Raw genomic sequence first — 14,204 nt, 5'->3', positions numbered from 1 at the left:
GTTTGTTCTATGAATGGTACATTCTTTGATTTTTATGCAGTTATGAAACACCCAGATTAATCGAAAATATATATAAAAAGGGATTTTCTGATACTTTTTCGTTTTACAACTGGTATTTTTTGATTTTTATACCCTACACCACTTTAGTGGGGAGGGTATATTGGATTTGTGCTGATGTTTGTAACATACAAAAATATTCGTCCTAGACCCACCTTAAAGTATACCAATCGGCTTAGAATCGTTTTCTGAGTCGATTAAGCTATGTCCGTCCGTCCGTCTGGCTGGCTGGCTGGCTGTCCATGTAAACCTTGTGCGCAAGCTACAGGTCGCAATTTTCAAGATAATTGGATGAAATTTGGCACGCACGTTTTATTTGACCCAAGGACGAAGCCTATTGAAAATGGTTAAAATCGGTCCATTATTTCACCTAGCCCCCATAGAACAGAACCCCCCGAAAAGGGCTTCTGAGCTCATAATTATGTTAAATATACAGATATATCGATAAATTATGGCACAACTAAGTTTTATAGAAGTCTTGATAACCCTGCCAAATTTCATAAAGATCGGGCCCCATTTGACCCTAGCTCCCATACAAAGTCCCCTTCAGAAAATTACTTGAATGTCCCAAATTAACTTATAAACACAAATATCCCGATGAAATTCACCACAATAAAATATTATGTAAATATAAATATATTCGCAAAATTTTATCGGGCTTGGTCCATATTTGCCCCTAGCCCCCATATAAAGCCTCTTTCAGAAAATTAGTTTTTCATCAATAAATTGCTTAAATGTATCGGAACAAGGGAATATTGATGATAAAAGTTTTATTATGAAAAATAAATCACATTTAATATTCATAACTGGTGTAGGGTATCATATGGTCGGCCACGCCCGACTATACTTTCTTACTTGTTTGTAATAATTTTTTGTACTGGCCATTCTATTTAACACATCATGGTGAAGAGTATATAAGATTCGGCACAGGCGAATATGGGACTCTTACTTGCTATTTTTTCTATGTAGCATAATACAATAAGAGCTGTGTCGAATGTGAATGTCGATAGAATTTATTTATATTAAATTTCATTCATTATTTAAATATTTCACATTTTGAATGCATATAAAATATTTTAACATTTATTATTTATTTAGGTACATACGTAAATGACGTTCAAAATTTCTTTATTTCACTCTACAATCGTGCTAACATTGGAGTAATACTAGTGGCCTCTGACCTTTGGAAACATATTTTACCCGTTCTTGATATTCTGAAACGTAAACCACTTCCCATTATATTGGAAATAGAGACAAAGAGTTCAATGACTAAAACCTTAAAACTGAAGGAAAAAAATGTTGTTCAGAAGATTGTAAAAAACCGAAATTGATGTGAAATAAAAAAGGTGAAAATAATTACATATGTATGTATATATACATACATACATACATATATACTTAAGTATTTTGAAATTTTATTTTTGTTTTTAAGCACTTTTTATCAAATTAAAGAGAAAAATCAAACAATATCAATAATTAAACAAAAATTAACAAGTAAGAATGTATAGTTAGGCATGGTCGACCATATTATACCCTACACCAGTGAGTATATTTATAATGTGGATTATTTTTCTAATAAAAAAAGTTACCAAAAAATGATTTTCTGAAAGAGGGGTTATATGGGGGCAAAGGTAAATATGGTCCTATCGGTATAAATTTTGGTAGAGCGATTTACGATGACATTAAAATTATTTATGCAGAATTTCAGTGTGATAGTAGGGTTTAAAGGGGAATTTCCACCTTCAAGTCATTTTCTAAAGGGGACTTTGTATGGGGGCTAGGGTCAAATGAGGTCCTATAAACTTATATACATAAAACTAAACCTATATAAAACTAAGATTTTCCGATTTTTATAGAGATTGTACAATATTTAACATTATGGTGGCTAGGCAAAATAATGGACCAATTTTTTTATTTTATTTTTTTTCAGAAACATTGTAAATACAGCAATTATTCCTCAGCGCCAAATTGGCACTGTTGAGGGAAGTAAAAATTTCAAACAATAGACTTCGTATTTGGATCAAAAGAAGAGTATGTGCCAAATTTCATCAAATTATCTTGAAAATTGTGACCTGTAACATGCGCACAATGTTTACTTGGACACAAAGATGGACATAGCTTAATCGACTTAGAGAGAAAGAAAGATTCTAAACTAGAAAAACCCAGTAAAAACTTAACTTCCAAAATAAGTAGAAAAGTATGTAGAATTCAAAGGAAAAACTACTTCCTTTTCTACTACAAGAAGTACTTATTATTCTTCGTGATGTCTCAAAAACATCCTAAGTTGTTTTGTAAGTTTGAGTTATTTATCCGGTAACCAGTGTTGCCAACATTGGTCAAGCAAAACGCGCGCAAAAAAATTAAAAAGGGGTAAAAAAGCGTAATTTTCTAACTGAAAATGGGTAAAAAAGCACTAACATTCAAACTGACAGGCACACTACCAACTGGCGAACCGATGTAACCACACCCAAATTGTAAAATTGTACAAAACTTATGAAATATATTTTTTTTGCAAAATCTATATATATTATTTTTAAGTTTTTTGAGTTCTGGAAAAATTTTTAATTTCACTGATAGTGAATAACATAACTTATTTTAACGTATTTTGAATATTTTGTTTTTTGTTTTTGAAGAATATTTGCTTTTAAAACTTAACACAAATAAAAAAAACTTTAGAGCACCCGTGTAAAAAAATATAAAACAGTTTTTAAGAAAAATTTAGTCCTTAGTGTAAACTATTAAACTGATCGTATTCTAATAAACAACAAAAAGTGGTACAAATAGAAAGATCAAAGAATGATCCCTCAGTTTTCTTAACATTATAGAGAAAATGTTTAATATGACAACGCCAAGCCAGATATTCCGAAGACGAACACGTCGGCGAAATCAACCTCGAAGGTAAGGGAATCTCAAAAGAAGCCCCGAAAAACGAGGAAGGAGAAGCTAGACGGAGGAAAAGGTAAAGAGCCGCCATCTTACGCCAAAGTTGCCAGAAGTAGGCACCGGGACGATCTCTGCTATGCAGTTTACGATGCCGGTAATCCGACAGGCAAAATTCCAATAGACCAACAGAGTAAAATAGAAGACCTGGTCAACAATAAGATAGTGGACCATGCAATAGCTTCAAAGGGCAAACAACCAATAGAGAGCGAGAGCTGCGAGTTCAGCATGGGCGTGATGTTGATGAGGTTGGCATCTCACCAATGTGTTAGCACCCTAAAGAACTTGGTGGAAAGTATCCCTCCTCCCTGGGACGGCGCTAGGCTGGGACTGGCAAAGAAGAGCGAGCTTCCGGTGCTCCTAAAGTCCACTGTCTACATAAAAGGATGGGGCAGTAAACTGGCTAATGAACGTATACTGGAAATTCTTGGAGGTCAAAATGCTGAGCTGGCCGTGGAAAAATGGGATGTCTTTTACAGGAAAGAAGAACCTGAGGGAACTTTATTTGTAATAGGTATCGACCAGAAATCCATGGCTAGTCTTGCCAAGAATAAAGGTAGGGCTTACTTCGCCTCTAAATCTGTCATATTCAAAATTGGGAAGGTGCCGATTGGAAGGGCTGTTACAACAAGCCTCGAAAAGGACACTAAAAAACCTAAGACCACAGTATCCACTACTGATAACGTTGAGGAGTCAAATCCTAAAATCGAGGAATTTACCATTAACTCGCCAGAAGAAAGTGTAGTTGCCCTTTCCAAAATTGGGAAGGCGCCGATTGAAAGGGCTGTCAAAACCGGCCCCGACAAGGACACTAAAACACCTAAGACAGTACCCAAAGCATCATTAGCAAGTACTAGCAATGTTGAGGAGTCAAATCCTAAAAGCGAGGAGGAAATCACTCACCCGCCAGAAGACAGAACAGCAATGCTCTCCAGAATTGGGAATGTGTCTATTAAAAATACTGCTATTCCTATGCCTGATAAGGACACCGCAGTGCCATCAACAGTACCCACTGCATTAATAGCCACTTCAGGCTATCCGGAGGAGTCAAATCCAAAGAGCGAGGAGGTGACCACCAACTCGCTGGAAGACAGTTGAGGTTATCCAAATAAACCTCCATCGGAGCGAGACAGCTACCAACGCTCTGATGGCTAAAATCAACACAGGTAAAATACATATAGCTTTAATCCAGGAACCTTGGACGATTCGCAACAAGGTTTCTGGATTAAATCACGTAAATTTCCAACTTTTCTACGCTGATACAGGATCTCGCCCGAGAACATGTATCTTATGTCACAAGAACTTATGTTTTCTTCTCTCAACAGGATTATCAACATCGGATGCAACGGTGCTGAAGCAAGGTCGAGGCAACATATTCCTTGCATCTATTTACCTGCCTTTCGATTCTCCGACCCTACCACCAACGTCGGATCTGATGAAACTGGTTGAAGAGGCACAAAGGAAAAATAAGATAATTGTAATAGGTTGTGATGCCAACTCGCATCATGTAGCTTGGGGTAGTACAAACACCAATCGCAGGGGACAAGCCCTCATGGATTTCTTTAATACTAAAGACTTGATAACATTGAACTTAGGTAATAAAGCTACCTTCGTCAATAGAATCAGAGAAGAAGTATTAGATATAACTATATGTTCAGAAGAGCTTATAAACGAAATTCAGGATTGGAGAGTTTCGGACGAGCACTCCTTTTCTGATCATCGGTACATAAGATTCAAAATACTAAGGCCACCACCAAAGCCGATAAAGTTTCGGAATAAGTCTAAAACTAATTGGACAATGTTCGGGGCCTTACTAAAGAACCGTTTAGGTCAGGACACTTTTCAATGTCGAAATAAAGAGGATATAGATGCCAAAGTGGAAACGTTCACAAGTGCCCTGGTTGAATCGTTCGAGGACAGCTGCCCTCTGCGAGAGCGGAGATCTGCCCAGGAAAAACCCTGGGTAACTGGGGAGATCCGGAACCTTGGGAAGACTCTTCGCAAACTATTTAACCGGGCACGGCGTAAAAAGACCGCAGTATACTGGGATGAGTATCGTAATAAACTTGGTGAATATAAGAAAATCGTTCGAAAAGCCAAACGAGACTCCTGGAAACTTTTCTGTGAACAGGTAGATAGCGTAAATGACGTATCGAAGATAAAAAAATTCCTATCCAAAACTCATGTCCAACCGGAATCTATGATCGATGACACGGGCAGGAGGCTTGAGGATACGGAGGAGACAATGAAACTCCTAATGGATTCTCATTTCCCACCCGGTATATCGAATAACATAGATGAACCGATATTGGAGGAAGGGGAGGGTAACACGGAAATAGTTATTACAACTGACATGGTTAAAGGGGCAATCAAGAGCTTTGCTCCCTATAAAGCTGCAGGGCCGGATGGAATTTTCCCGGCACTTTTGCAGATGGAGGCGGGACTGGTTTCCGTACATCTGTCACAGATATTCACTGCATGCTTAAAATTGGCATATACCCCAGTTAAATGGCAGGATGCAAGGGTAATATTTATACCCAAACCAGGGAAACCTAGCTATGCGACACCTAAGTCCTATCGACCGATAAGTCTTACGTCCTTCCTACTTAAAACCTTGGAACGGATAGTCGATAGCATGGTTAAAAGCAGCATACCATACAATGACCTTAAATATAAGCAGCATGCTTATGTAAAGGGACGATCGGTGGAAACCGCTTTAAATGAAGTTGTCCACTACATAAGTGAATCTTTCGATAGCAAACTGTATACACTGGCAGTATGCATTGACATCGAAGGCGCTTTCAATAACGTGCACACTGATACCCTTATCCAATCCCTAGACCAGTTTTATGTTGACCGGGTGCTCCGTAACTGGATCAACTACATGCTAAGGAACAGATGGATAAGCTGCGAGATGTACGATATAACTATCAGGAAAAAGGTATTTCGCGGTATACCACAGGGTGGCATTTTGTCACCTTTACTCTGGGTCACCACGATTAATAGCCTCCTAAGGACCCTAACCGAGAAAGGACTTAGACCTGTCTGCTATGCAGACGATGTCGTAATACTTTTAAAGGGAAAGGATCCAAATTACTTGTGTAGAAGAGCTGAGGAGGCTCTGAATACGGCCTTGAGCTGGGCTCAACCGAGAGGCCTCAATGTTAACCCGGCGAAGACGGAAATCTGTCTTTTCACAAGAAAGACAAAAATTTCTACATATACTGAACCTTGCTTCTTGGGCAAGAAGATACCGGTGACAGACAAAGTTAAGTACTTAGGTGTAATACTTGACCGGAAATTAAAATGGAGACACCACATAGAGGATAGGATCAACAAGGCACATCGGTGCTGGACGATATGTAGGAGAACCATAGGCATGAAATGGGGTCTTAGTCCTACTATGACAAATTGGCTTTATAAAAGTGTAATTAGACCAATTCTAGCTTATGCTTCAATAATCTGGTGGACTGCTTTGGACAAAAAGTGTAATATCAAACTACTACAGGGAGTTCAGCGTACATGCTGCTTGGGTATAAGTGGTGCCATGTGTACTACTTCAACCAAGGCTCTGGAAACGTTGCTAGATATTCCACCCATTGAAACATATATAAGATATGAGGCGGCGCTTACAGCCGAACGGCTCTTTACTTTAGGCGAACTGGCCAAAAACGGTTATAGGACACGTCATCAATGTATACTGGACACATTGGAAGGTTATACACATTCATCGGACGTGCCTGATCGCATACCAGACACTGAATATGTCGGAAACTTTGAAACGCTAATCCCAGATAGAATGTCTTGGTCAAGCGGAACATTAGAGCAAATACCAGTAGGAATCCGTTGCTACACGGATGGCTCTAAATTAGGGGACAAAGTGGGTCTGGGGTTCTATATTGAAGACCCAGAAACAGAAATATACCACCGTTTACCTAATCATAACACAAGCTTCCAGGCAGAAGTACGAGCAATAACGGAATGTGTAAATTGGATTAGAATAAATATGGCGCCCACAGGGCTTAATATATTTACCGACAGCCAGAAGGCAATTTGTGCGATATCAGGTGATAGAATTAAATCTAAGACCGTATTGGATTGTAAGAAAGCTTTAACTGAATACTCTCCCAGAGGTAAGGTTCACATCATATGGGTACCAGGCCACTCGGGAGTAGTCGGCAACGAAAGGGCGAATGTAATAGCTTTAAAGGGAAGGGAGCTCGATGTAGTTAACCTGACAAACGCAAAACCATTCGACGCAACAAAAGCTGAATTAAAAATATGGATGAGAGAATCCCATAAGGCCTCTTGGAATAATGAAACGGTGGGTAGAACCACAAAGATTCTATGGGGTGACCCTGATGAGAGCAAGACGAGAAATCTTCTCAAAATGAGAAAGTCTGAGGTTAGTATGATGGTACGTATTCTCAGTGGACACACAGGATTACGAGCACATCTATACAAAATTGGACGTGCGAATTCAGACGAATGTAGAGCATGTGGAGAGGACAGTGAAACTCTGGAGCACTTTCTTTGCCATTGTCAGGCATTCGTCGAAGTTAGATCCAAGTATCTTGGAAGTGATGTTATTCCAGAAATAACATTCTTAACCAACACCGATTGGAAGATTCTTAGGAATTACGTCCAGGAAACTGAGTTTCTGAACATGGAAAAATAATACATTCAGTGAACAATTTTTTTTTTTTTTTCTTGAATTGGAGCGCACAACAGGCCCGATAGTGGCCTAGGTGTATTTCTTCGGATTTGATGTAGTATACATCCTCCTATCAACCTACCTACCTACCTACCTAATATTAATTAAATAAATTACCTCCTGAAATTCACAATTATTTTGAAATATTTTAACAAGTAAGAGTGTTATATTCGGCTGTGCCGAATCTTATATACCCACCATCAAATCTTATGACGTAAAAGGAATGCTTCTCTGTAAACATCAGGGAGATAATGCTTAATTCAATTATGTACGTGATCTTCGAATTAACAAAATATTCATTTTTAAAAACAAAATATATATATATATATATATATATCAGAGGTAGTGTCAATTATGAACTGTTTGTCGTAAAATTTGGTAGAAAGACTTCGTATAACACTTATTCGTTTCGAATTTCATTGCTGATCTCCAATTTTTAATTCAGACATAAGCGTAAAAGTTATTATCTAAAGGGGAACTTATATGGGGTTGGGACAATTATATATCGATACCCATAAAATTTTGTACATAGATTTTGTTGGTCAGTTATATCGTCATAAAATTCGGAATAAAGAATTATAATAAAAATCTTTTTATTGCGAGTACAACGATGAAGTAATCATGGAGGCTTTATATATTAGGGATAGGTTCAATTGTGTAAAAAAATTGTATAAAACTTATTTTTTGTCAATTTTCATCGCTGTACTCATATTTTTAAGGGGACCTTAATAAGGGGTAGGGTAGGTTACCGAAAAATCCGAATTAAATTCGGTAGGAAGATTACGTTTGTATAAAAGTTGTTTATTTCGAATTTCTCCGCTATACTCGTATTTTTAAGTCAGTAAAGAGCGTTAAAATCAATTTTTGAAGGTGACCATATGTGGGGGTAGGGTCAATTATGGACCGATTGCCGTAAAATTTGCTAGAGAGATTTTGGCTTATATAAAACATATTTATGTCGAATATTTTTAAGTCGGTAATGAGTATTAATGTCATTTGGTAGAGAAATTTTGATGCATATAAAAGTTACTTATGTTGAATTTCAACACTGCACTCATAGGGAGACCTTATTTGGGGGTAAGGTCAGTTATGGACCAATTCCCATAAAATTTGGTAGAGACATTTTGCCTTATATAAAACTTATTTATGCCGAATTTCATCGCTATACTCGTATTTTTAAGTCAGTAATGACCATTTAAATCATTTTCTGAAGGAGACCTTATATGGGGGGTAGGCTCAATTATAGACCTATTTCTATAAAATTTAGTAGAGATTTTGGCTTATATAAAACTTACTTATGTTGAATTTCATCGCTATACTCGTATGGGGGGTAGGGTCAATTTTGGACCGATTCCCATAAAATTTGGTACAGAGATTTTGACGCATATAAAACTTATTTATGCCAAATTTTATCGCTATACTCGTATGTTTAAAACAGTTGTGACTGTTAAAGCTGTTTTTCGGGGGGTCACTTGTATGGGGGATATGCGAAATTGCGGACCCATATTGCCCATTTGCCATACCAAACAAACCTTACCTATAAGAAATATTTGTGGAAAAATTTAACTCGCTTGCTCTTTCCGATCTAACCCTATCGTGCTTTCAACAGACAGACGGACGGACAGAAGAACAGACGGATGGACATGGTTAGATCGGCTTAGAATTTAATAAGGACCCAAAATATATATACTTTTGTGGGTCTACGACCAATATTTCGATGTGTTACAAACGGAGTGACAAAATCAATATAAAATATAAAAAGCACTAAATGCACTGTCATAAAATTAGAAAGCACCACTGTAGTGCCTTTTTGAAAAAAGGCACCATGAGCAAAATTTTCCGCGTTTGGCACACCAAAAGGCACCGCAAATAGTGCTAAAAGCACTAAGTTGGCAACACTGCCGGTAACGTCAATTATCCGGGATGGTTAAAATAAATTTTTTTGCATCGACTTAATTTTATTTTGGATTGATTTATATTTTTCTGCATCGTTTAACAGTGATTACCTCTATTATCAGTGATTATAAGCAACCCAGCAAAAAATATTCTGGATTTGGAAGCAATAAATATGATTACTGCATCTTCTACTGCTACATTTATTGCATCCTAAAATTATTGCCTTACAAAAATGATTTTGGAAGGCATACATTCAGCTATTCGTGTAGGTGGTGAATTACTTAGAAAAAATCAGAGCTTCTTGTTAGACAATCACTGGATCTGTAAGATTTTATTGCTTCTCGTCAGCTTTAAAATCTGTAATTCAGTTTTGATATTTTCTAATATTGATATTTATAAAACATTTCCATAACAATTAATTATTTTTCTTCTAATTTCTTTTTTAATTATAAATAGGTATACCAATTTATAAAATTTACACTATTAATGAATTTTAAAGAATTGTTAAATTAAAGTAGCAAGTTATATAAAACTCAAATTTAATTGTGCTAAAAATTTATTACATATGTATGGTATTACATATAAATATCAGTTTTTATAAATTTAGAAACTTTTTCAGAATACATAAAACAACAACAATATTACATACATATTTCTAACGGTAAAATCCACAATAGAATAAAAAACATATTAGAGAACATTTTATAAGAACTGTGTTGAGAGAGAAATAATTTGCAAATATTTTCTACGTAATTCTCTTTTTTAGTATTTGTTTTTACTGCTTCATGTAAGCACTAACAGAAGGCGTAATAATTTTTTGGTACCTGAAATAAATAAATATTGTAAATAATTGTAAAAATAGTGCTTTTCCGTAGATCACACTGCTGCGCAGAAGCACTAAAGTAAGGCAAAAATTATAATAATGATTTCTCGATTATACACGACGGATAATTCAACTAAAACGAAGATTAAGATGATGCAATATTTATTAAAATTACATTTAGTTCTGATGTGTCGTTCTTTAAATCAAGTGAGTAAGCGCATAAAAGTGATAGTGTTAAAATAAAAAAGTATAACGGTTTAAAAACATACATACGCATTTGCACACTTTCATATAAAAGTGAGTTTATGTATAAAAATTTAAAAAAAAAAAATTTAAAAATTTATTAAAAAAAAAATTATGGTAGGTCGAAGTCAAATCAACAAATTAATAAAAAAAGAGAAAAACAAAAATGCATTAGCTCTACTTAGAGCATCTTCCATGGGAAGAACTGATGGTAATAAGTTCGAATCACGTTCAAATATTGAAGACTTGTCTCTGCAAGAAATTAGGGATAATAGTGATACGGATGTAAAGGAATTAAAGGATGAATTAAAAGAATGGTATTTAAAATACAGACCCTCATATGAATGCACTACATCTTTATTAAAAATATTAAATAAAAGGCATTCTGAAATACCTTTAAGTGTTATCAGTTTATCTGGAAAACAACAGCCTGTTTCTAAACGGACTGTAGCTCCCGGTACCTATTTTCATATAGGGATTAAAAATAATCTGAATAAAATAATTGATGTTATAAAAGACGAAAATGTCAATAAATTAGTTTTGGACATTGGAATCGACGGTCTGCCCGTATTTAAAAGCAAGGATAGGGGTTTATGGCCAATATTAGGCCGCATTGTAAATTTACCAATGGTAAACGTTTTTTTGATAGGAAGTTATGTTGGCGAAAAAAAAAACCATTAGATATTGATTTATACTTACATGACTTTGTTTATGAAATTAAAGATATAAAAGAAAATGGGTTTCTAGTCGAAGAACGTAAATTGTACATAATTATCCGTGCATTTGTTTGTGACACGCCAGCCCGCTCTTATGTGTGTGGGATAAGAGGTCACAATGCCTTAAATGGTTGCAGTAAATGTGACCAGAAAGGAATAAGTATCTCAAATGTGACAACTTTTAGTAAATTTGTGGGTAAATTACGTACTGATGCCGATTTTAAATACAGACGTGATCAAGATTTTCACCAACCAAAATTTTTAAATATGCAAATGTCGCTAGAAAGTCTAGACATAAAAATGATAACTCAATTTCCCATTGATATCATGCATTTGATAGATTTAGGAGTAATGAAAAGAATGCTTTTAAGACTGCTAACATCTAAGACAAACGAACGCCTATCAGCTCAAACTAAACAATCAATGTCATCATTAATGATATCTCTATATCCATTTATACCACGCGGGTTTGCTAGGAAGCCTCGTTCTTTTGAAGAAATAAGAAAGTGGAAAGCTGTCGAATTTCGACAATTTGTACTTTATACTGGGCTCATTGTAATTAAAAAATTTACAAGTGAAAACTTTTTCAAACACTTTTTGCTTTTATCGTGTGCTTATCGCATTTTAATTCGAAATAATATTAGACAAAGTGAAATACATCAGGCTCATGAAATTCTAAAACAATTTGTGGAACAATTTCCAAATTATTATGGAGAAACAAGCATTACCCATAATGTGCATAATCTTCTACACCTAAAAGAGGTTGCACTAGAATATGGAAATCTTTCAAATATAACAGCATATCCATTTGAAAATGCTATGACCTCTTTAAAAAGATCAATTAAAAAGTCTCAACACATTGAGCAACAAATGTTTAATGTTTTTTCCAAAATACCATTGGCAAAAAATACGGTCGAAAACGGAATCAAACGTGGTAAAATGGGAAACGTAATACAGTGGACGTCCACTAGTACGAATTATATAGTGTCAGAACCTTTCGTAATACCGAATAATTCGTATTATTGAACAACACATTTTGTATTTTTAAATTCAAATAATACACATAAAATATTGGATTTTATTTATTTTTGTTTTATTTCTCATGAAAAATTACATAACGGAACAAAATATAATAAAATGTTCAGATTAATTAAAATATTCAGATTACACAATTCTCTAATTTATAATTTTCTCTTAAAAATTAGAATAGTTATCCTTAAACCCATTGTTTGGAATGTGGAGTCACACTACTTTCAAAATTAACAGTTCATACATATATATGTATATATGTAAATATCATTTTACTTATTAAAAAATCCATCATTTAACATCGATGTTTATTACATTGTAAAATGATTCTTACGGCTTTTTCAATAACAGCGCTTTTGAGGCTCAATATTGTTCTCAGCAGAGTTATTGTCGGGAACTAATAAAATTCCTCATTGGCGTTATCATCCAATTTAATTTCTTCTCTTGGGTCATCAAATTTCCAATAAAATAAATTAATAACACTAAATAATTGTTGATTTGTAAATATACATGCAGTAAATTGTGTGTATATTATTTTTAAAAATACAAAACACTTGTAATAAATACAAAAAAACTTCAAAATTACTGAGCTTAAGGTGAATGATACCGAAATAATAAAATAAAAACATAATAAAAACTTCATTCATACGTAAATAAAACCAAAATTCCCATAAAAAATGCGTTATTCGTACTATCGAACAGAAAAATTGTGACTTTATTCGTACTATAGAGTAGACAATGCAACAATTTTGCCATTCGTATTATTGGATATTCGTAATAAAGAGTATACGTACTATTGGACTTCCACTGTATTTTACAAATCAGAAAATTTGTATTTTAATATAAAATTTCAAGATAGTTTTTGCTTAATTTCTGATAATACACCTGTCAAAATTACAGCTTTTCTAGAAAATGATATGTTTAAAGCCCATGTTTTTATTAACACTGAAGATATGTTTTCAGAACCCATACGATCGAAGGATCTTGGCATATTCGTTGTTAATTTAAATGTATATAGAGAAGAAACATTTAAACTTCAAGAAATACGCGGCAAATTAATATGTTTGCCATATGAAAGTAGCCATTAACTTATTTCATTTTGTCATTGCTCTTAATGATTATATTAAGTTGGTCCATCCAAACATTTGTTTGGGCTTTATTAATAAATAATAATAAATAAATAAATAACAATAAATAAAAAACAGTAATTAGATATTTTGCATTTTTAGAATATTTTTTTACAAAATGGGACGCTCTAGACCTGTGAAGGAATCTTCTACTAAAACAAGTCCATCAACAACCATTGAGACTGCATCAAAATTGGAAAAACTCCAAAAAAGTATAGAAGAACTTCAAAAAGGTATAAACTTGTTAAGTAAAACTATAAAAAAAACCCTTAAATTATAAATGTATTTTAACATAATTAGTAAACAGCGACATGGCTAAAGAAATTAAGGAATTAAAAGAAACATTTTGTGCACAAAACAAAATAATTGTAGATCTATTGTCTGAAATGCATGTCTTAATAAAATCAAATTTAACCTCCACTGCAGTAGCCACAAGATATTTGGACAAATTTCCTCTTAAATCTAAATCGGAAATGGACGATATAGAACTAGAAATTTCTGATGAAAATATGGAAGCTATGGTAATAAAACTACACTAATATTTATTAATACACCTAAATTTTTATTATTCCTTATATTTTATTTCATCCTTTATAAAACATGAATAATCAATAATATTTAGTTATAAGTGTGAAATTAATCAATATAATATGTTTTGT

General features: G+C 34.3%; 2 protein-coding genes across 4 annotated transcripts in view; both read left to right on the top strand.

Annotated features, from left to right (window-relative positions):
- The window catches only part of LOC119609039 (V-type proton ATPase subunit F 1-like), a 23,491-nt gene extending 21,218 nt beyond the window's left edge, over positions 1 to 2,273 (top strand). Inside the window, exons 3-4 of the mRNA XM_037963715.1 lie at positions 1,156 to 1,403; positions 1,988 to 2,273. Coding sequence (XP_037819643.1) covers positions 1,156 to 1,388 — 233 coding nt within the window. The 3' untranslated portion in view covers positions 1,389 to 1,403; positions 1,988 to 2,273. The remainder of the gene's footprint in view (positions 1 to 1,155; positions 1,404 to 1,987) is intronic.
- On the top strand, positions 1,988 to 14,204 carry LOC119609040. Of its 3 annotated transcripts, none has more exons than XM_037963716.1 (4): positions 1,988 to 2,088; positions 13,648 to 13,778; positions 13,846 to 14,066; positions 14,168 to 14,204. In XM_037963716.1, exons 2-4 carry the CDS (start codon positions 13,664 to 13,666, stop codon positions 14,171 to 14,173), a joined length of 342 nt encoding a protein of 113 aa, XP_037819644.1. In that variant the 5' UTR covers positions 1,988 to 2,088; positions 13,648 to 13,663; the 3' UTR covers positions 14,174 to 14,204. The 3 variants fall into 3 exon arrangements, with proteins under 3 accessions (XP_037819644.1, XP_037819645.1, XP_037819646.1); XM_037963717.1 differs by lacking the exon at positions 1,988 to 2,088 and adding an exon at positions 2,231 to 2,348; XM_037963718.1 differs by lacking the exon at positions 1,988 to 2,088 and adding an exon at positions 10,484 to 10,637.

The sequence above is a fragment of the Lucilia sericata genome, unplaced genomic scaffold, assembly GCF_015586225.1.
Source record: "Lucilia sericata isolate MDLA Ls3-8-SP2 unplaced genomic scaffold, ASM1558622v1 Contig000918F_arrow, whole genome shotgun sequence".
Taxonomy (NCBI): Eukaryota; Metazoa; Arthropoda; class Insecta; order Diptera; family Calliphoridae; genus Lucilia; species Lucilia sericata.
The sequence above is the reverse complement of the archived record's forward strand: the minus strand, read 5'-3'. Positions and strand labels throughout refer to the sequence as shown.

Bases quoted from the DNA above. Each gene is read 5' to 3' on its own strand.
- LOC119609040 (XM_037963716.1), top strand. From the start codon at position 13,664: ATGGGACGCTCTAGACCTGTGAAGGAATCTTCTACTAAAACAAGTCCA. The intron at 13,779-13,845 runs GTATAAACTTGT...TAACATAATTAG, and splicing joins TATAGAAGAACTTCAAAAAG to TAAACAGCGACATGGCTAAA.